At 35.6% G+C, this 23363-nt stretch overlaps 2 protein-coding genes, 1 long non-coding RNA gene and 1 pseudogene across 3 annotated transcripts; 2 read left to right on the plus strand and 2 right to left on the minus strand.

The window, feature by feature from the left end:
- Positions 1-1038: 1038 nt before the first annotated feature.
- On the minus strand, positions 1039-3673 carry LOC109103908. The gene is made up of 3 exons (XR_002020127.2): positions 3545-3673; positions 1887-2013; positions 1039-1741 (listed from the first exon to the last, which is right to left on the minus strand). It is a non-coding gene; the product is annotated as an uncharacterized LOC109103908 (long non-coding RNA).
- On the plus strand, positions 3590-7830 carry LOC122134462 (junctional adhesion molecule 3B-like). The gene is made up of 4 exons (XM_042739370.1): positions 3590-3770; positions 6868-6936; positions 7348-7461; positions 7555-7830. The coding sequence occupies exons 1-4, from the start codon at positions 3722-3724 to the stop codon at positions 7755-7757; spliced, it is 435 nt and encodes a 144-aa protein (XP_042595304.1). The 5' UTR covers positions 3590-3721; the 3' UTR covers positions 7758-7830.
- An 11832-nt stretch (positions 7831-19662) lies between these two features.
- LOC109104308 (thymocyte nuclear protein 1) lies at positions 19663-20688 on the minus strand. The gene is given in 6 exon segments (XM_042740051.1): positions 19663-19725; positions 20097-20258; positions 20334-20429; positions 20502-20552; positions 20554-20620; positions 20657-20688. Coding segments are annotated over 6 exon segments (471 nt in total).
- A 5-nt stretch (positions 20689-20693) lies between these two features.
- Positions 20694-22281, plus strand: LOC122139864 (annotated as a pseudogene).
- The last annotated feature ends 1082 nt before the right edge of the window (positions 22282-23363 follow it).

Here is a 23363-nt window from a genome sequence, read left to right on the forward strand (position 1 = left end):
GATTGCACCATCATCTGCATAAAGAGATATTCCTATTCCCTTTTCAGTACTTAAAAATACATCAACCATAATAGAAAATAATAAAGGACTAATTATACTCCCTTGCGGTGTTCCATTTTCTACCTTTATTATCTCTGAAAATTCTTTCCCAATCTTTACTTGAATAGCTCTTCCAAATAGAAAACCTTTAATCCATCTTAATAATTTTCCTTTACCTACTGCTTTTCTCAATTTAATTATTAACCCTTCTTTCCACATCGTATCATAAGCTTTCTCAATGGCTGACGAACGTCTTGGTTACTTATGGTAAAACCTCGTTCCCTGAAGGACAGAATGGAGACGTCACGTAGGTGACCGACTAATTGCGATATCCCTGAAAGGGAACTCTTCTGTCAGCAACTGTCTTTACAAGATTTCGCGATAAGTGATGTTGAGAACGTGATATTGTTATTAATTTGATTCAACACATTTTTTAAGCTGAGGAGGCAAATACACAGCTTCAGTCAACTTACAAACTGGTTGAGACAGTGAAACCTAAAATGTTAAGTTAAATGAACAAATTCAGAAACTGCATTTTATTTTTTATTTTTTATTTATTTATTAAAAATTAACTGAAACAACTAAACTGCGAAATAAAATTTTTACAGCATATTTACGACATTGAATTTAACTGTAGGGGGCTCCAAAGTCGCAAAAACACACAAAACTACAGGTGCATTAAGGAATGACATCACAAATTCTGACAGTAATTAAATAAATAAATCATGATTTTAATAGTAAAAATGCTACAACGAAACCTGTTAATTACGGCAAGCTCTCTTACTATATGTGATGAAAAAATGAAATAAATCTAATGGTACATTTGTGTCATTTTACAATAAAATTCTGTTAAATTCACAGTTTTTGAAAGTGAAAAAGAAAAAGTCATCTTATGATCAACAGTGAAAAACCATAAATTGGCATTGTCAGAATTTTCTTTTTTTTTATTTCTCTTTTTTTCGTTTTTTTTTTTTATTGAAACAAGGCCTGAGAGTTTTTTTTATTATCAGTTTTATTATCAGTAATAGCTAAATTAGTTTAATATTACATCTTGATGTTAAATTAATGTTTATTGTATTTTTTTTTTATTTCACATAAATATTTTAGTGTTACCGCAACATGTAAGAAATTTATTTGTGATGAACTTTGATTCATAATGTGTGGGTTTTTTTTATCACCTTCTGTTTTTTGGTGGCTGTCAGTAAATTTTAAAGATACAATACACAGATATGGACTTTTCCTGCAAAAATTGCTCATATTAATAATGGGGGTGGGGTGTGCTGCAATATAGCTAGATATTAATGCAGAAGATCACTTATCATCGTTATATATCATCAAAAGCATGGTATGACTTTCTGTAAGCTTCTTTGAAATGATTTGTGAAATGCACTTTACAAATAAATTTGACTTATTTTGCTGAATGATATAGCAAACAGCTCTTATCAGCACTATATATCTTAAAAATGACCTTAGCATCTTCCTCCACGTATTTGCCTTTGATGTGAAGGGTAACACCATTTAACACTAATGCAGGCTTGTGAAACACATTCCTTTGGCCTTGTTTCCAGCTTGCCAGAGCACCTGAGATGGTTGCCATGGTTTCCTGGTCACATATGTTCTGATGATGCAGATCAAGTATCTGTTGAAATGATCTTCAGCTTCATGTGCACCGTTTGAAGATTCCATCCAGGAAGGCATTTCACTGCACGCACAAACATGCATGTGAATGTGTATTCAAGACATCATGCCTCATATATAAATAAATATATAACAGGCCAAGAGAGAATGAAGCTCTGAAGGTGTCGTTGTTCTCTAGAGGACTAAAGCATAAGTGTTCAAATACTCACACGCAGCAGGCGCTGACAGAGCTGGACAGTTTGGTCACAGTGTGTGCAAACACAGTGTAACAGTGGCGAGAGTGGGTGTGATTGCAGACTGTCTCTTCGGCTGTGCTCGAGTGGCACGACCGTTTTTCTAAATGCAAAAAAAAGTTTTATATAAGATTAAAATACTAGTTGATGACATGAAGCCTGCAGTTTGTGTGAATGCATGAACATCCTATGTTCTTCTCTAATGAAGACTAATACGATTCATTGTCCTAATTAAAATGGCAATTAATAACTCATTCTCATAGTTTGCATTTGTGAATAGTACTGTACAACATAATAATCTAAGACCCTTGTTAAGCATGGTGTGGTTCGAGCCCAAGAAGTGAATAATGCATTCAAATTATAACATGACAAAAATAAATTAAATAAAAAAAATAAAAAAATAATAATGCAGTGACCAGGGAATTAGTAAATTTAAATACACTAATAATACACACAAAGACATTGTTAACATAACATCAAATACATAAGACATTTTTTAATCCCTTAGTGTGACCTTTGACCTGTACTCATAATTCTGTATGACTGTCCTCTCCATGTTATATGCAATTTTGTGTGTGTGTGTGAATTAAAAGTGGTTGATAAAAGTGGTGATATACCAAATATTTAATAAATAAGTACTGCAGTGCGTAGATTCTACTACTTTTTGTTATTTTTTTTCTCTAAAAACGATGGTAAAGGTTATATTTTTATTTGAAGTAAAAATAAAATATTCTTTCCATGTAATTAAATGTTTCATTAGCATTTAGGGCAAAAAAGGAAAAATGTGTACCTAGGTGTAAGGTGTCAGATGCAGACAGACGCTGTTATGTTGTTACATTTGAATGTCAAACAATTATAGGCAAAATTCTTAATTGCGTAAAATATCACACACTTCTCATCCACTCATACTACAGTATTCGTCACAACAATATATGAACCTTTTGGTAATTCATTTTTGATTCAGTTCGTTTTATTCACTTGGATAAGAGGCGAAGAGTCTTAGGCTAATAAAAAGACATGTTCAGTTGAACGTGATATGAAAACTTTTTTGCCACACACACACACACAAAAAAAGTTAATTAAAAAATATTTTATACAGTGGTGGCCAAAATGATTCGAACACTAGTATTTTCACCAGTTAAAAAAAAAAATAGTTTTAAGTCAGTTATTTCTATCTTTTGCTGTAGTGTATCAGTAGGAAATATCAGTTTACATTTCCAAACATTCATTTTGCTATTAATTGTAATAATCCAATAACACATATTATTACTTTTTTCGTTAAATATAAAAACATTTTAAAGTACAAAGTAATGATAGGTGTGCAGGCCCCAGATTTTATCTTTATCCTCTCCAACACTGCCATCTGGTGTTGAAATGTGAAAAATATGCTCCACGCATTAATTCGACTGATCATTTTTAATGTAAATACATTCGTGGGTCACACCCTTTTGAAACTACTGAAAAAAAAAAAAAACAGATATGCGCCCAAGTGAACATGTATCGCTCTTATCCGAGAAATAGCCTACACCTACTGCTATTTATCACGTATTGACATAACTTCTCGATTAATATCTCAAATACGAATAAGCACTATTTTAATACCTTCTTTTCAAGGTCTAATCTATATACGTTACCTAACATTAATGCTCATCATCAACCGGAAGTCCACGAGCGCTGTCTCAGCACCTCCCCTCTCTTCCGCTCGGATGTCCTTGTAGCTATGGAAACTCATCAGCGGTAGCATCCTCCAGTGTGTCCACCCCGTCGTCTGGACAGCTAAGCTAAATTCGTATGTAAAACATCTCTTCAGAATGGCGATTGGGCGTCAAACGCTTTACTTGGCGCTCTTTTCATGGATGTGTGAGTAAGATTTCTTTATTTTCTGTGAATTTGTTTGTAGGTCTTGTTGAATAGGCGGTCGTGGATCCGTGTGATGGCATTCTCGCGCTGACCCCTGCTGCTAACGCTTTACTAGCCATTTAACGCCACGCTCAATTTTAGTGCAAACACAGTTCGCGTTTTCTAGTAAGATGGGAACGTTAAAATACAGAGTAATTGGTTTATATCGCCAAGGGTTGGAATACAGCGACCGTGTCTCAAAACCCAGTGAGCTGCCTGCTCTGACATCATATTTGGGCGCGTTCGAACGTTCTAATATGAACATCCTATATTCGAAGATGCTGTTTAGGTAACGTTAGGTAGTTCTCTAGGGGTTGAGACACAGCTCTAGTTTGTATTCCTCAGCATGCTTCTCATGCTTGTGTGTGTCTGTGTATTAATAGCCTAATTGAGAGTCGCTTTAATCAGATTACCCATGTAAAAAAAATAAAAAATAATAAAAAGAAAAGAGGTACACTTTAGCATATGTTTAAAAAGAGGAAAAAAATACTAACTGAATATTATTAATTGCATGTTATTTACAATTAAATTAAAATGTATTGTAGTTTAAATATATATATAATGTAACTAGTTCAACTTAAGAATGTTTCTGACTTTTGTAATTTCATAGTTATTTATATTGCTTTTGAAATATAGTGTGTACTGGCAAGCATTTATGATAAGCTAAATTCCAGTTTAAAATGTGTATGTCATTAAATATAGTTTGTTAATTACACATTAATGATGATGCAATTTAGTACATTTAAAATATATTGAATATCAAGTACTTTATGTGCTTTAGTACAGTATTTTAATATTTAGTGTCCGCAGCACATTAAAATAAGTGTACTTAAATCACGACGAAAAATATTAAAACATTATAATTTAAAATGTACTTTAAAGTAAAACTTTTAATTTGAAAAGTTTTTAAAAGTTTAATTATGTGTGTTAAGAAACAGACATGAAAGTGTACTCTTTTTAATTAAGTACGCTTTTTTTCAGCAATATTACATTATTAATATAGTTTTCTAAAGAAATATGCTTTAAGCTTTGAAGTACACTATAAGTGCAGATTCAATACACTTAAGCTCACTTCTTTCTCACAAAGAAAACCAACTGTTTAAGATCATTGTTGAATTATTTTATTGTAGCTGACATGTTTTTGAGGGATTTCAGGTCACATGTTATTGGACTCAACCTTATCTTTTCATTTTCTTCTCAGCACAATGTGCCTCTGTGCAAGTTGTGTGATGTGTGAAGAGGTGTCGCTTCATTCATTCATTCTCAAAGCCGCTGCTGTTGGTCAAAGTGTCCTGAATACCAATATACTTTAAAATGGGCTCAACTTCAGCCTTCATTTTCACTTTGTCCAGTGACGGGATCTTTGTGCTGTCAGAACTGTGGAGAAGAGTTTTTTGTAAACAGTCGTGCGATAAAGAATGTCTCAAGCCAAAGATCACAGCACAACCTCCCCCTTCTCTCCCACTCTTTCTTTTTCTGTCTTTCTTTTAAGTTAGTCTGTTTGTCATTTGTAATGCTACAACAATCAGCTATTGTCTTGTAAAGTAATTATCCACCAAGTATGCAATCAAAACAACCATAAACCGGAATCATAATTAACATAAATTAACACAAATATTAAAAAGGGGGCTTTTGTTATGTTTAGAGTGGATATGCAGAAATGTTTTATTGGGATTTGTGTTTTTTTTAACTGTTTAACTGTTACATTCTTCATGTACATTCTTCTCATGTATATATAAATATGTATGTATGTGTGTGTGTTTGTGTACATACATGCTTCCCAGCGGTGGATAATGTAGCTTGTCTAATCGAGAAATGTCAACAGCAGTTGTAAAAATAGACCATGATGCATGCGATGGGAAAGTCAGCCTTGGAAACCGGAAACCTTGAAGTTCTCCAGCTGTTGCAATATGACTCTTTGCTCTAGTCTTCCATAAAGTGCCTCTTTACAGTGGTTAAATGGAGCAGAATTCAGTTCATCAGTTTTGTCAGAACTGTCCCATGTGTAGCTATTCCTCGAGATGACAGTCTAGGTGATGATTAAACCCCACAGATGTTTGGCTTGTGCTAACTGAAGTCTGTCTTAAGCTTTGCAGAAGTCCATATGGTAAGATTTTAATCTGATGCTAAAGCCACAGATTATCACATATGGATCACTGTAAATACACTCTGTGGATTTCATGAGATTATGTGAAAGTGGAAAATGCATCTGGAAATAGCAAATGCTCTAAACCCCAAATGATTTTCTCATATGAACGAAGCCTATCGGGACTGTCAAGCTTTGCCAAATAATTTGTTTCATATTTGCCTTTTCATTATTTCACACTGTCTGGCCTTTTTGAGTTAGTACAGACAGACTAATAACTGAAAAAACACACAAGCTCTTCTAAATATATCCATGAATATTCAACAGCAGTTTGTTCAGGTCTGGGTACAGTTTCCCCAAGATACTTAAAAAGTTTATTCTTCTATTACGCTTTCCATAAACACCATAAAAAACTGAGTCACCCATTACTAAAATTCATAAGGTTTTTCATCTTTAACATTAAAACAGAAAAAAATAATCAGAGAAGTAGATATGTAGAGGCTTTGTTTTTAAACATGAAAGTATAAATAAATCTCACAAAAACATGTTTGGGACTGGGTCATATCCGATATTAATTCTCAACAATGATTCTCATTATATTCTCATTACTGTAGTGCAGTGATGAAAAATGTTCCTGCCCGCACACAATATATTAAAATCAGAATAAATTAAAGCCAGTACAACGAATATTATAATTGAAACATCTTAAAAGGGCTATATTTAAGATATTAATTTAATAAATTATAATAAATGAGTGAAGAGGCAACACAGAATGAGAATGTTAAGGCAGTAATGTCTATTAAATTATTTACTTTTTTTTTTAAATTACGTATTATATATAATAATGTTTAAAATACTTTGGTATTATACAAAGTATACCTTCGTATACTTTGGTATACAGTGGTATAAAAATGTCTTATTTTTGTACTGTTCTTGACAGACCTGTTATCTGTTCTTTGTCATCTGTTGCAGGCAACAGTACAGCTTCTGCTGTAATTCTCAAAACAGCTGAAAAATCCGTATGGACAAATGAATTTGAGTGTAAGTCTTATATGAAGCTGTTTAGTAAGATTTCCAGTGTTGGGGAGTAACTATTTACATTTAACAGTGTTACGTAATTTAATTCTAAAATAAATGTAACTGTAATCTTTTACAGTTACTGAGAAAAATGTGTAGGGCTAATTAAATTACAGTTACTTATGAAAATGTTAATGATTACAAAGGGGGTTACATCTGAATACTTTCTGTAAGAAGCTAGGATATGTTAAATAATATATATTTCTTGCTTTGCATTTTGATATGCATGATGCCTTCTGCCATTTAAAGGCCATTTAGTACAGAAATGCTATTCTGATGCTGTTGATATAGTATAGTAATAGTAACCTTCCCAACACTGAAGATTACTTCATTAATGTCTGCATAAATTGACGGCTATTTCTTGTTTCTTTAAAGCGATTGAGTTGACCTGCTTGATAGAGTCCATTTCTACAAACAATCCCAGAATTGAATGGAAGAAAATTAAAAATGGTGTACCCAGCTATGTCTATTTCCAAAATAAAATTTCAGGTGACATATTCTTTCTCTCAGAAAATAATGCTGTTTATTTGTTGACAGTGTTTAAGCTAAATTCAACTGAACTGAGCTGCTTTATGTTCTCAGGTGACTTGGAGCACAGGGCTTTGCTGAGAGAGCCTGCAAACCTTCTGATCCTGAACGCCAGCAGATCGGACACAGCTCAGTATCGCTGTGAGGTGGCGGCCATCGATGACCAGAAGCCCTTTGATGAAATACTAATCAGTCTCGCTGTAAGAGGTACTGCTGGAATAGTTCCTCTCAGGTACAGCAAAGGGAACATTCTGTGAGTTTTAATCCATGGTTATAACTCTCAGTAATGTTGCACTGAAATGCCCGATGAGAACAGAACTGATTGAACTGTCCGGATACCACATGTTTTTAGTGGGGGGCGTGAGGGCCGATGCCTATGTTGAGTGATCAAGCAGGTTGCCAGCGATTTACATTTGTGTCTGGGAGAAGCATAATATAATATAAAGCGGAAGAAGGGCATTTAGAAGAAGTGTCCGATGCCGAGAAGAGGTATGTACAGATGCACGAGAAGCTGTCTCACCTTTGCAGGTTCTTTTAAACTGATTTTAAAGTTGGTCTGGAAATGAAAAAATCACCTCTGGTTATTTTTCTCAATTACCCTGAATGGAAATCCTGGGAAAAAGCTGCTGTTTTGTTGTGGATGTGCTGCAGTTGAAGCGGGTGGATGCCCAGGAACGATAGATGTTTCTTGGCCGGACGGCGGTTACGGTGGGTTCAAGCACTGAACTGCGCTTGTATTGAGAAACGAGGAGGACTTTCACCAGTCACGAGACTCAGTGCGTTCCAGACAAACCAACGGATGCAAGACACACTGCGCAGAAGGAGACCCACGACCAAACTGCGACGAGCAAGTTCTACAATTCTTCATACCACCATGAACATTGAAGACTGTGTTTCGGGTAACTGGAGAAGATGATTTGTGTGCTGACATGCTAGTCACAAAGATAAGACAAACTATAAATAGTTTTTGTTGAACATGGTAAATTTCAGAGGCTGCATGGAATTACATCGATGCACCACCCATGGTTTGCAAGGAGGCAATTGACAAAGACATTGGTTTGTTTTTGCTGCTGCAGAGATACAACGATCGTGCCTCACTGCTGAAATGAAGTGGCATTAACTTTACATTATTTAAACACCACACTGAATGAAGAGAAAGTATTTAATTAATCAGTGCAAAAATTGCAAAACGGTGGCTTTAATAAATGAAATAATAAGAATAAGAAACAATAAATTGAAAAAAATACATTCAATTTTTACATTTACTTTTAAATATAAAAATAGAGGTGTTAGATGGTAAAGGATGATTGTGTTTTACCCCAGCAATAGTATACAAAACATATTGTCATAATTACTCCACCTCCTCATGTCAGTCCAACCTCCAAGACTTCTGACTAGCGTGATTGGCTGAAGGTCGGAATGTTGGCCAAGCACGCACTGGCCAATGCCACTGGCCGATTTGACCGACACTGGCATCAAACAACCACCCCTGTACACCCAGTCGCTATTTCAATTTTCACTATCATCATTGTCTCGTGGTCTGGGCCACTGCTGTCAATGTTCCGCAATTCTTGACACAATAAAGAGAACCATTCTTTGTAAAGCTCTGTGAACGGTTTTTTAAAGATTCTCACTGCCGACACTATGAACCTTAACCACACAATTTAAACGTTGTAAACAACAACGTAGCTTTCCTCTTTATGAGGAGGGGGTTGGCATCATTGGCATCTTTGTTTGCCAGTAGATAGCGAACGTATAATCATAACCCAAATCACAGACGGGCGTCTCACGGAAATCCTGTATATTCAACCAATCCGATGACGACTTCAAAAACTCCTAAGGTTGTGTCCAGTTTTGATGGCTGCGATAGTGCAATCAGACTTTAGCCACGGTTGTACATGGGCGTGATGTCTAAGGCTGAGGACTTATGTCATTCCAAAACCCGTACGTCTTTTCGTTCCATAGTCCTTCGGACCGACACCCAAATTAAGATATTTTTCTGATGAATTCTGAGAGCTCTCTGACCCTCCATCGACCAGCAAAGGACTCCTAACATGATCAGCTGCTCAGTAAGGTTGTAAGGGACATCGTTAAAATACTCCAGGTGTGACACTCAGTGGTTCAACGTAATTATTTGATAACGAAAAAAGCTAGCGAGAATACTTTTGTATGCAAAGAAAACAAAAAATAGCAACTTTATTTCAACTATTCGTCTCCTCTTGTGTCACCCTTGTAGCCACCATTTTTTAAAAGTATCACATACGTAAACCACGGTATGCAACATATTTGCACAGATATGTTGTTATGCTTTGATCTGAATGTAAACAATGTATCCTCGTACATACATTGCCAAGAAGACGAAATGTTGAATAAAGTCGTAATTTTGTTTTCTTTGCACACTAAAAAGTATTCTCGTAGCTTCGTAAAATTACAGTTGAACCCCTGATGCACATGGATTATTTTAACAATGTCCTTACTACCTTTCTGAGCCTTGATCGTGTTAGGATCATTGCTGTCTTTGGAGCGTCAGAGAGCTCTCGGAATTCATCAAAAATATCTTACTTATGTTCCTGAAGATGAACAAAGGTCTTTGGGTTGAAAAACTATGTCCCAAGTTATATGTCTTTGTTATGTTTGATAATAAAATTTAGAGGCTTAGATTAAGTATATGTTTGGTTGTTTTTTTGTTTTTGCTGGCCAATTCAATGGATTTTATTTTTGAAAATTATTTCACTTATGTTTTATTTTACCAGTTTGCAATATTAACTAGCGGCTTTCGCGATAAGAGTAATTAGATTCTATGATTTCATACATTTGATATCCACAGAAATTACGATGTCGGTGAAGAAAGAGGATGCAGGGTGAATACTAACTGCCAGGCAGAAATATGCGAGGCAGGAATGGGTCAAAAATGCAGTCCTCAGGGATAATGGAAGTGTGGTAAGTTTGCCCCTTAAATATGCTGGTCAGTATAGCTTGCACTTTGAAATTAATGAGTTAAGCTTTTCTTAATACGTAAAAATTATTTGTTCACCCTCATGAGGTTCCAAATGCACTAACTGTTTTTTCCTGTGGAAAACAACACAGATATTTTGTGAAAACTTTGATATATGATCTTTTTCAAGATTCTTTGTTAATAATAATAAATGTTTCTTAAGAAACTACTGTAGAAATCAGCGACATTAGAATGAATTCTGAAGAATCCAGGTGACACAAGTTTTTTATATTTTTTTTTAGAGGTATTCATCATTGTATGTAATTTCTTTCTAGATGATCTGGACATTGTGGGAATATTCCTGAAGGTGTTAGGTGGAGTGGCAGCAGCGCATGTATATTTGTCATTGTGGGGATCTGTACAGATTCAGAAAAGTGGCTACGTGTTCCTGCAAAGAGGACCACAGGGAAACCAAGTAGTGTAAACACACTAACCACAAAAATAAACCTTAAGGGCTTGATCTCAGTCATTTGATCTGGAATTGAATTGCACTTTTTGGTAAGATTGCACCAGGCTCTGTGTTGTCCTGCTTACAGTACAAAGTAGCACCCAACATGAAAAACCGGATGGACTACGCCAGATCACCAGATGATGGTGTAAGGCTTATGGAATGTGTGTGGATTTGTGACGTGATAAAACACCACAGATATCACTTTTCACTGCATTAGTGCAATGTGTTTAGAGGGCTGTAGTCAAAACACTTTGAAAATGTTCTTACAAGGTGGATGAAATAATCATCCACGATTGAGTTTGTGTTTATCTTCTCAGATTTACACCCGCAGCGTTTGCCTGACTTGACTGCAGATATTTTCTTTTATTAATACTAACCCAGGCTTAAAGTGGTATTTAGTGCAATCCTCAAAATAATGACTCTCAGTTAAAATCTCTACATGGAAAAAATTATTCAGCTGGATTTATGTTTTGCTTCTGTAGTGCCACATTTTAAAGACTACGATACATTTGCCTGCTCTCTGTTTTTCTGTCAGGGACATTTGCCGCCACAAAGTCCTCCTTTGTCATTTTAAAATCAAAATGGAGGAAGAGCACTTAAGCTGTGTGGACGGTCCTGCGAGCTGACTTCTGACGCTGTCAAATTGTGGATTTTAAAGCACAGAGGTGCAACTTGAGCTTCATGGCTTGCCAAAAGTTATTACAAAACCCCCACAAACGAATACTTACTAGTGTTAAACAGGGAATTTTTAATCCCCTTATTTTGATCTTGTTTAAACAGACAGGAACGCAAACACAAAGGGTTTACTTAAAACTCCACAGTTATTATATGAAAAAAGGACATTCAGTCCCGAACAACACTAAGATTATAGCTATTACATGCATCTTGTTCTAGTAAAAAATCATTGTTCTTTCAGCGCAAATCAAAAATGATCCGCTGAACTTAAGAAGTAACATAAAAATTTCTGAAGGTCAGTTGCAGTTCAAATTGTAGCAAGGGTTGAGAACTGCAATCCAGGTGCTGCTTGTATTTTTGCCCAAAAGTAGTCAACACATAATACCAGTGCGAAGAACTTGACATGTCTTCAAGGTAAATAGTTATCATATCCCACTGGAAATATAGTGTGTGACTATCCTGTCAGTGTAATGTGTACAATGACATGCCCAAGGACTGTTTTATCTGGGTCACTTTGTGAGAAGACGGAATCTTATTTGTTAGTGTTTCAGTGAGTAGTTAATTGAGTTGATGAGCAACTATTAATTTGTAGCATTTTAGTTTGAGATTTAATCAAACATCTCCGTAAAGTCAGTAGACTTGGTTGTGCAAGATGATTCCGATTTACTAGTTCTAGTATTTTAAATATTCCTCTAGATACAGAATTACGCGCACTGTGGGAGTAGTTTTCAGAGTGCCATTTCTGTGGGCTTACGTGACCTTTCAAACCTGCTTTATAATTGTTTACACGCTTATGGACATATTGTCCAGGTGTTTTGACTCTGGTTATTGTTTTAATCCTATTTATATATATATCTAGGTATTATTTTGTAGTTCACGCTCCACGAGTAGTAGTTAGACTGTGGGGCGTCAGAGTGTGTCACAAGAATAAAAATGATTATGGTGGAAGCAATCAACATTGTCTATCCTTTTCATATTGTTTTTAAAACCTGTAGCGCTATATATGTGATAATTGGACCATTAATTTACTGCTTTGCGTCTTGCTTTTTTTTCCCCACTTTTTAAGAAGTACCTTGACGCACGTATGCTACAAATCATTACTAAGGTGTCTTCCTCATGGCATGTCCCACTGTCTAAAAAAACAGCTGCCTTGGGCAGGCTGTTATAGGGCAACAACCACACATGTAAAAACAGCATGGAACACTTTTGGCGTTTCACGGCTTAATAAATTGTCTAATTTAATGAATAGGCGAATCTCTAATAGAATATGCGCTGAGGATGTAAACATCTAAAAGGATATGCACCTCCAGCACGCCAAAAGACGTAGAAACATTTTGGTCAAATGAGATCATCATTACGCTCCAGTCGTGTCCAAACCCGAAAAGCTGTGCCGCCGTCGTTACTTCGGAACACAATTTAAAGATCTTTTGGCATGATTAACCTGGTGCGAAGCAAGGGTGACGTGCGTCCAGATAGACCTGTCCAAGTAAATAGCAGTGTCAAGGTCCAGAAAAGGTATGAAAGTCATCATCAGACATACTCCCATCTGGCGGCCATCCAACATGCAATCTGGGTTAGATGAAGCGACGGGAAAACACTTTTTGTAAGCTGAAGAAAACAAAAATAACTATTCATTCAATAAAAGGGATGCACTTTTCTTTCAAATCGAAGCTAAATACACATAGAGAACAGTGTGCGTATACTCTTGTGGCCGTGGATGAATACAGAAGAGCATCCGCGAGCATACCGAGTGACGCACTCGGGAGGGGGGACAAGAGAAGGAATGTGATTGAGCCAAAGGATCTTTGTTGAATTAGAAGTCCATTATTTTTTGTTTTTCGATTCGCTTACAACAAAGGGTGTTCCTGTCGACTTTGCACTATGAACCACAGATTGCACGTCTGATGGGAGTAGTTCTGAGCGCACGACTCGTCTAACCTTTTATGGACGCTTGACACTGTTATTTAGCTTAGCACTTCTAGTGTTGATACAGGACTCATCAGGGGCCTCCCGGTTTTCACTCCAAAATATCTGTTAAAAATTGTGTTCCGAAGATGGAAACGGAGCTTTCTACGGGTTGGAAATTACATGGGGGTAAGTGATTGATTGACAAATTTTCATTTTTGGGGTGGACGAGTACATCCCTGTACAATGAAAACTGTTCAAATTGGGGGGCCAGATACTGTATAATCCAATCTGTCAACAAATAGTATAAAACGAGTCATCTACGTATCGTGACATCTTATTCATAAAAGGTTTGAACGTGCGAAACGCATTTGTTGTCGTACGCTGTTTGCCTTTAAGGGGCTCATACTGTTATCTACCCTTTTTTTAACAGATGTCTCCCTAGTGCGACTGCCCGTCAGTTGACAAAGCAGGACGCGTACCATGTGAGTTGTTGTTCAGCCCCCAGTTACTAATGCCACGCACCCACTCCTCAGAAAGAAAGCGTGTTTATTATATCTATTGTGGTTTTCCAGGAAGAAACACTTTAACATCCACCAGGAGCCCCTTTCCATTCCGACAAACAGTTATTTTTGTTTACACTACAGCAACAAAAGGGAGTTTTTTTTTACGAACTACCGGCTGTAGGTTCTTTGTTGCCACCTAAGAGTTTTCTCCCTTGCATCACTCCAAAGAAGACCCTCCTTCTGGAACGGTTTTTTTAACCACTGAGTATGCTGCGCGCGAGTTGCAGCTGGCTCCACCCCACAATAGTTCCCCAACATTTCGTGCTGATTTGGACCTTTACAGAGATCTATAACAAATCGCTACCAGTCGTTCACATTCGGGAAGAGGCTCATCCCCACCCACAGTTGGTGCACAGCCTAGCGTCCTAGCTATACCAGAACAACCTTTTGCGTATGTAGATTAGCTAGAGACCAACCTTTGACTGCCACGGTTTTTTATTGCAGTCCACTTCGTAGGAGATTGAACTAGGTAGTGTAAATAAAGATGTCCGACTGAACATCCACAGCTATTGGTTTAAGTCTGGTGACTCAATTGTGTAGTTCAGTCCCTATATATATATAAAGTCTACCGCCTGCAAAAACTATAATTACTTGTTTCTTAATCATGTCATTGAGTTGGGACCAAAATGTTTTTTCTATGTTTAAACATGAATCACCGAACCAAATTTGATAGGTCTGTTATATGCGCATCTAAAAGATGTGATAAAGATAGAACGAATATAAGCACTTCGTACGGGTCTTACACCATACATGTCACTTGTGTGTCGTGTTTTTTATGGATGTGCTTCGCACGATGTTATCTCTGTGACCTGTAATAACAATTTGAGATTAAATTTGCGTATTTAAATGTTTTTTTTTTGTGTATTCATTTATATTTTGTTTGTTTTTTTTTTTAGCATGTGGAGTGATTATAACGGAAAATGTGTCATCTGGTTAAACATCGTTGTATCCATTACGTATATGTGTGCGTAGTGTGTTGATGTGATAAATCAATAATCCAACCTTCTTAGAGCTGAAATTGCCATTACACAACACGTGTTTAAAGGTTGAGTTCACGAGAACATTACCGAACAAGACATGTTTAAATTCTGGGACCACTATGCGTACTATTGGTGTCTACTACTTCAAACTGAGGTATGTGATGAGGAGAGACCCGATCCGGTTTATATTCACGTGCTTAGATTTATAAGGATATTCTCCAGGTAACAAGTTTAAAATAAGTGACATTAGTAGCGTTGTACCCGTTTAAATTGTTGGTCGGCGTGTCTACGCCGGGCGGGTATTAGTAACCACATTGTGTTGGTTACCTACAGTAAGCAACAGAAATTTATTCTATCTTATTAAATATCAACATCTATTGTTATGCCCAATCTCAAGGACTTTTTTAGAAGTAAAAAAGACTTTTATTTGGAAATCACCCCGGCACTGAAGCATCCAGGAGTGCGGGAGTTATTTTTATAGGCAATATCTTCCTGACGGAGCGCTCAGAGCGATACGATTGAGCTTACTGTACATTAACAACACAGCACCAACTGAATAGTGCATTAACTTTCGACGCATAATACATATTTCATATCAGGCCACTTCATTCGCAGGATAAAAACAGGCAAAGTAGCTTAGCGCCTGGTGTTTTTTTGAAAAGGCCACTTTACAAGGTCACCATCAGAGCGCTATAGAACCTGTAGCTGCTGTCAGTCAGTGATACTATATGATATACCAGCACGACACAAATGACTTCTTCGGCTTTCTGACAGGCGCAATTGCGTGTAATACGCTTATCTCCTAAGAAACAGTCCTGGTGTTTGTGTGTATATAAACATGTCCTGTGATTCACAGAGCTGTACTATGTCTTGGGGGACCTGGTGGGGTTTGTGTGTTTAGTGAATTTGACTTTGAGTTCACCCATGTGGAAGAAGCCCTAATGAATCTTACACTGGCCAGAATGTCAAACTGAGGTAAATCTACCAGTTTCTTCATTGCTAAGGTTACTAATCAATCAGAAAGCATTTACAACTGGTGCATGGAGTTAAACTGTAGTTAATGTTGGTTCAGTAAACACAGAAAAGTATGGGATATGTTGTCATTACACTACCAGTCAAAAGTTTTTTTAACAGTAGGATTTTTAATGTTTTTTAAAGCCTGCATTTATTTGATCCAACATTCAGCAAAAGCAGGAATATTGTGAAATATTTTACTATTTATAATAACTGCTTTCTATTTGAAAACATTTTAAAATGTAATTTATTCCTGTGATCAAAGCTACATTTTCTGTATCATTACGGCAGTCTTCAGTGTCACATGCTCCTTCAGAAATCATTCTGATTTACTGTTCAAGAAACATTTTTATTATTATATAATTATCAGTATTTAAAACAGTTTAGTACATTTTCAGTATTTTTTGAGAAATAGAAAGATCTAAAGATAAGCATTTATCTGAAACAAAAAGCTTTTGTAACATTATACACTATATCATTCAAAAGCTTGGAGTCAGTAAAAAATATATATATGTATGATATATATATATATACACATACAGTACAGAACGTTCCTGAATATTCTTCATTCTGACATCTGTTAAGATACTTTCTGCTTTCTGGAGCAACAATCAGCAGAAGGCTGAATGATATCAGTAAAGAGATGGATATTGTCGTGCAGACGCTGTGCACGTATCCAGAGATGAACTCCTCCATCAAGATGGAAGTTGGAATTGAAGATTGTCTCCATATTGAGTTTTGAATACAACAAATCCAAGTGAGTATCCATGTTGTAACCATTAATAGAAATTATAAAACCGTAAGATTCACCAAAAATATTTGACACGATTAACCCAAAACTGAAAATATATTATACTGTGTATAATAATTATATATAGTTCTTTTAATAATAAAATTCTATTTTAAAATGTGCTATGAAAATGTTTTAACATTTTATGATCTTAAATTTTCATTAAAAAAAATTTTTTACATAACCATATATAATTTTGGATATAATAATCGTTTGACAGCAATTTTGGATATAATAATCGTTTGACAGCACAAATATATACATATAGTATTCATATATTTCTACATAACAAAAATTGCAGTAATAAAATGTGCTTATTTTGTAAAAAGATGTGTGTGTAGATAGATAACTAGATAACATTTTGTAAAATGGCTTAATAATATTGCTATATATAAAGTATATAATTATATATAATTTGTTAAATGTCACGATGCAAAAAGCAGTCCTAAAATGTAATGTTTTTTATTCATAATATAATTTTTTGTCATAATATAATTTCTTGCGTCCTGTTTAGATACCATCTGAGGGATGTTATCGTAGGAAAGATTTACTTCCTTCTTGTGAGGATAAAGATTAAACACATGGAAATTGGTATAATAAAACGGGAATCGACTGGAACAGGACCCAGTGTGTACCCCCATGAAAATGCACACCATTGCCAAATATGAGATCATGGATGTGGGGCACCACGTGAGAGGTAAAGCTAAACCTTTCGTTTGTATTATATTATGCTACTATATAGAGTCCAGTGCAGTGGTGACCCTGGACCCACAAAACCAGTCTTAAGTCACTGGGGTATATTTGTAGCAATAGCCAAAAAAACATTGTATGGGTCGAAATTATCAATTTTTCTTTTATGCCAAAAATCATTAGGATATTAAGTAAAGTTCATGTTCCATGAAGATATTTTGTTACTTAATTTTTGATTAGTAATATGCATTGATACTTAATTTTTGATTCGTAATATGCATTGCTAAGAATTCATATGGACAACTTTAAAGGCGCTTAAAGGGATAGTTCACCGTAAGATCTTCGTTCATCTTTGGAACACAAATTAAGATGTTTTTGATGAAATCTGAGAGCTCTCTGACGCCTCCATCAACAGGATAAAGCTGAATAAAGTTGTTATTTTTGTTTTTTCTTTGCACACAAAAAGTATTCTCATAGCTTCGTTAAATTAAGGTTGAACCCCTGATGTCACTGTTATTTTAACGATCTCCTTACTACCTTCCTGAGCCTTGATCGTGCTAGGATCCTTGCTGTCTTTGGAGCGTCAGAGAGCTCTCGGAATTCATGAAAAATATGTTCATTTGTGTTCCAAAGATGGACGGAGGTCTTACGGGTTTGAACGACATGAGTAATTAATGACAGAATTTTCATTTTTGGGTGAACTATCCCTTTTGTGTTATGGTTTTGGTCTGAGGTCTTACGGGTTTGAACGACATGAGTAATTAGTATTTCTGGCTGGATATGAGTTGACGCCCACCATGAGGGACGTCAACAAGAAGTTCTCAGTGCGTTACTACCTGAACCTAGTCCTTATAGATGAAGAAAGAGCGACGATACTTCAAACAACAGGTCCAGATTCCACATATAATGTAACATTACACATCATTTGTTACTTACAATAAGTAAAAATACATTGCTGTTCATTCTCAACAGGAGATCACACTCTGGAGGAAAGGAGATATGTAAGGAGAAGTATGTCCCAACAGGCCACCATTGCTGCCCAGAGATATGAGGGATCAAACTCTGAAACTGTGTCAGCACAAGCCAAAGAGGAGAGTAACTAGACGCAAGACGCTTTATGTTCCCTCCAGATCTCAAATGAACCTTGTTTATGTCAAAATAATGTTTTTATAAGTCTCAAAGGGATCAATGTGAACACATATGACTTTTGCCGAAAAAGTGAAAATCATCGCTTCTTGAGATCAAAAATGAAAAAAAGCAGTCCAACTATGTGTATAGATTACAAAATATTTTTTTATTTCTCATTCCAAAAACTGCATACATTTTCCATATATACAGTAGTGACCAACAGTTTTGTAATGCCAGACACAATCTTTCCACGTGTACGCCGCTGTTTTCATGCTATATGTTTGATTTGTGCTTCATGAAGTTGTAAGGCACAATACATTCCTCTTATGCTCAAATTTTGCTTAAGTCAAGTACACTGAGAAATCAGAATCTAGCTTCTGTACCATGTCCTGTTTAATGAGCCCAAAAAGAGATCTACTGTGATCTTTTGTGTTAAATCTAGCGCTTCATGTACTCTTCATAGAGCTCTGCACAGTATTATTCTGTCATTTGGGGTATTACAAATGAAGACCTCCATAGGAATGTCTAATTAGGGAATTACTAACTTACTTAACATGAATATTTTTATTATATATATTTTTTTTTTCTTTTCTTTTGATCTGGTGTCTTAAGTGTTTATTTCCTATGATTAAGAATCGGCAGCACAAGGTTTCCAGTATTCTCGAGTGCAGTTTAATGCTGTAATAGAGAAAATCCTTCTTGTGATTGTTTGTGCATTTTCCATTTTTTCATGTGTATGTCTTTGTATTATACTAAATATTGTTTAATAGCTTATTAGCTGTTCAGGTGATGAGGTATGACTATTAACAGCCATGCAATCGTGCAAACCTCTGCAAAAGGCTCATTTAATCAGCCCCATTGTAATAAAATTTACTAACCTCTGCATTCAAAATGATTTCCTTTTTTATCCAAAATTAAAATAAGCTGTGTTTACTGACTTCTCATGACTGTAGAGAAGTCTGGTATTATTAAGTGATCTGAAGGATACGTATTGGATCTCCATTCTCCAAACTCAGGACAAAGTCAAATTCCTTTGCAAAGAAGAAAATAAGTATGAGCTAACAATTTTTTTAATTAACAGTTATATTAATGTTAATATTAATTATATTACCAAATATAAAAAAATAAACTGCTCTTCACAAATCCATACAGTGGAATATCTGGACTTAATTTAGATTAAAAAAAAATAAGTTTAATAAATTATAAAATATATTTAATAAATTTAATAAATTATATTTAATAAAACAATAAAGCTTAAAACAAAAACAGCATTTAACATTATTATTATTTTTTAAAGAAAAATTATATATTTTACACTTACAGTCACATTTTAAATCATGCTACACTGCAGTACATGAAAATGAGAACACATATTTTACTTATTTGTGTTATTAAATACAACCTAACCTGCAGTGAGAGGCTGAACTGATAGTCTGGCTCTGGTGAAGAGAGGGGCCAGATCCTTTAAGCGTCCACTTTTAGCTTTGTTCTGTAAGTGATATTTCTTCAGCTCAGTCAGAGGAATGAAAACGGTTTGGGTCATCCTTTCGAACTGAACATCCACCTATACAGAGTTAATCTACAGTCATTTTTGAAGGCAAAAACATAAAGTTATCTTTATGTCTGTGTAAAGACACACCATACTCCATTTAGGGTTGTCTGCTTTGCTGGAGTGGTCATAATGTGTGGCTTTCTTGTCAAATTGTGTATGGTCCACATAAGCCTCCTTTGCAATCTGTAAATGAAAATCATTCTCACTATTATTATATTTGTAATGATCAAGCTTCTATTGTAGTGACCTCCTCACCTTCATGAGGCCAGCAACACCTGGCTCTTTGCAGTTACTGTGGTAAAAGAAAAGCCTGCTGGCCCACCTTCATATCTCTCATGCAATTACGTACCAGAGGAGAAAAGTCACAATATAAACTAATATATTAGTATATTAGCCTCTATAGGACTCACAGATGAACAAAAAGAGTTTCAAAAAGTGCCATTTGCCTTTGCTGCCAATGAGATGGCACCAGATATGGCAGAATGGGACCAAAAGGTAACCTGCACATCTGACAATACTCTTTATTGTTTATATTTAATGCTGAAGCATTTACAAAAGTTGAGGGTCATTAATACAGTATCTTCACTTGTGTTGTAGGAAATTTTCTCTGTCGAGGCCATGAGGAATGGTTTTGGTGGGATTTACGAGAACCCTGATGTGGGGGGATCGGGACTCTCTTGTCTGGACACCTCTATCATATTTGAGGCTTTATCCACAGGCTGTGTTAGCACTAATATGGACCCTGGACCACAAAACCATAAGGGTCATGAGGGTACATTTTTTCTGAAATTGAAATTTGTACATCATAATCTGAATAAATAAGCTTTCCATTGATGTATGGTTTGTTGGGATAGGACAATATTTGGACATCTTGACTCTGAGGGTGCAAAAATATCAAAATATTGAGAAAATCACATTTAAATATCTTAATGGAACATGACCTTTACTTAATATCCTAATGATTTTTTGGCATAAAAGAAAAAAACATAATTTTGACCCATACGATGTATTGTTGGCTATTGCTACAAATATACCCCAGCGACTTAAGACTGGTTTTGTGGTCCACGGTCACATATACTTTAAAGTTGTTGCTGCATCATAATAATAACATAAGGTTGGACTAAATATATTTTTCCATAAAGTGGTACATGTGCTTGCATATAGTTTTCGTTCTTCATGGTTAATTAGGTGTTACATGGTGTTTACTGGTTGTGTTTGAAACAGCATGTGTGCCTGGATGATAGAAACATTTGGAAACAATGAGCAGAGGGAGAAATTCTGTCCTGATCTGTGCTCTATGAAGAAGTTTGCCTCATACTGTCTCACAGAACCAGGTAAGTCCAGGATCACGTTTTTCTGTGTTCTTTTGTGGGATACATCAGTGTTATCGTTAACCTAAAAGTATTTCATTTATAATTATTTTCGTTTTTATTTATTTATTTTTTTTTATTCCCTAACCCCAGGTAGTGGGAGTGATGCCGCTTCTCTTCTAACCAGCGTGAAACTCCAAGGAGATCATTATATCCTGAATGCCTCCAAGGTACCTTGAGAAAATGATTGAGGCATTAATAAAAATCTCCATGCAGCTTCCCAATAGTTTTTGCTGTGTCTGGTCAGGCGTTCATCAGTGGAGGTTGGATACACATGTTTATGTGGTGATGTGCAGGACAGGTGAGAAGGGGCCTAAGGGCATCTCCTGCCTGGTGCTTGAAAAGGGAACCATGGACTCAGCTTTGGCAAAAAGAGTGTTCACTGTAAGTTTATGATTTAGGACTGAGTGGTAAAGCTTATCCAGCAGATGGCAGGATTGAGTTATATCATCACTGTTGTGATTTATAATGGGTGTACCAACATCTTTCAGGTACGTTGGAACTCTCAGCCAACCCGAGCCGTGATATTTGAGGACTGCGCTGTCCCAGTGACCAATCGGCTTGGAGCAGAGGGGGAGGGCTTCAACATTGCCATGAAAGGCCTTAATGGAGGCAGAATTAATATTGGTGAATTGTTTCATAACTTTGATTTGAAACCTTTTTGATAACCTATTTATTTTGACAGATTTGTGTTCTGGTCATTTTAACCCAGAGAGGATTTTCTTTTTCCTGAAAATGCTAGTTAATGTTATTGCATGGGACTAAAACTTCCTAACTTTGCTCACACTTGTGTAACAACTTCCTACAAAATTTGATAAGTTTTATACATTTCCCCTTCTTGTGTTCCAGGTCAAAAATGACAGGCCTAAAAAAAATGCTTATAAATTTCTCATTAAGCTATACTGGATTCAGTCATTTAATAATGATTTTTTTTTTTTTTTTATCAAAAAATGAAATGTGTAAACTCAGATCAAGGAGGCCTTCGTTGCTGGTCATTCACTGGTATATATGTTGTTTGTTTAGGTACAAATGAAGTGATGAGGATATGATCCCATGCGAGAAATGAATGACTCCTGTACAGGACAAAACCGTTTGTGTCTTCATTGTCTAAAATGTTCATCACAGATATATGGTTGGGGTGGACTGTTAAATATTTATATGTCCCACATGTGACTATAACTGGTCTTTTAACAGCCTCTGTTGATTTTGATCATGAGATGTACACAGTATTTTATGCAGAACGTTTGTGCCTTAAACTTGTGAATTAGTAACTCTAGATTATAGTGTTTTATTATAAAAGCACACTGAGGTATTTGGTTTGTTTAGGGTCAAAATACTGTCAGGTTTACAATGTGAATATGTAAAGAAAAACAATGGCTATAAAAATTAAAAGTGAAACATTTTACAAAAGTTACTTTTAGTTGAAATCATATAATTAAGGCAAATCCTTCAAATCTAACCCTTTATGTACATGTATATATATCAGATTAAATCAATATTAATCTTAAAAAATTTATTATATATAAATATTTTTTAGCAGGATGCTTTAAAATTGATCATAAGTGATGATGATAAAGACATTTATAATGTAAAAAAGATTTTTATTTCAGATAAATGCTGTTCTTCTGAACTACTTTCAAAGAATCCTGAAAAAAAAAAAATCTACTCTGTTGCTGTTTTAAACCTGATAACAATAATAATTATTATAAATGTTTTTTGAGCAGCAAATCAGAACATTATAATGATT

This window comes from Cyprinus carpio, chromosome B15, assembly GCF_018340385.1.
Source record: "Cyprinus carpio isolate SPL01 chromosome B15, ASM1834038v1, whole genome shotgun sequence".
Taxonomy (NCBI): Eukaryota; Metazoa; Chordata; class Actinopteri; order Cypriniformes; family Cyprinidae; genus Cyprinus; species Cyprinus carpio.

Bases quoted from the DNA above. Each gene is read 5' to 3' on its own strand.
- LOC122134462 (XM_042739370.1), top strand. From the start codon at position 3,722: ATGGCGATTGGGCGTCAAACGCTTTACTTGGCGCTCTTTTCATGGATG. The intron at 3,771-6,867 runs GTGAGTAAGATT...CATCTGTTGCAG, and splicing joins GGCGCTCTTTTCATGGATGT to GCAACAGTACAGCTTCTGCT. The intron at 6,937-7,347 runs GTAAGTCTTATA...GTTTCTTTAAAG, and splicing joins ATGGACAAATGAATTTGAGT to CGATTGAGTTGACCTGCTTG.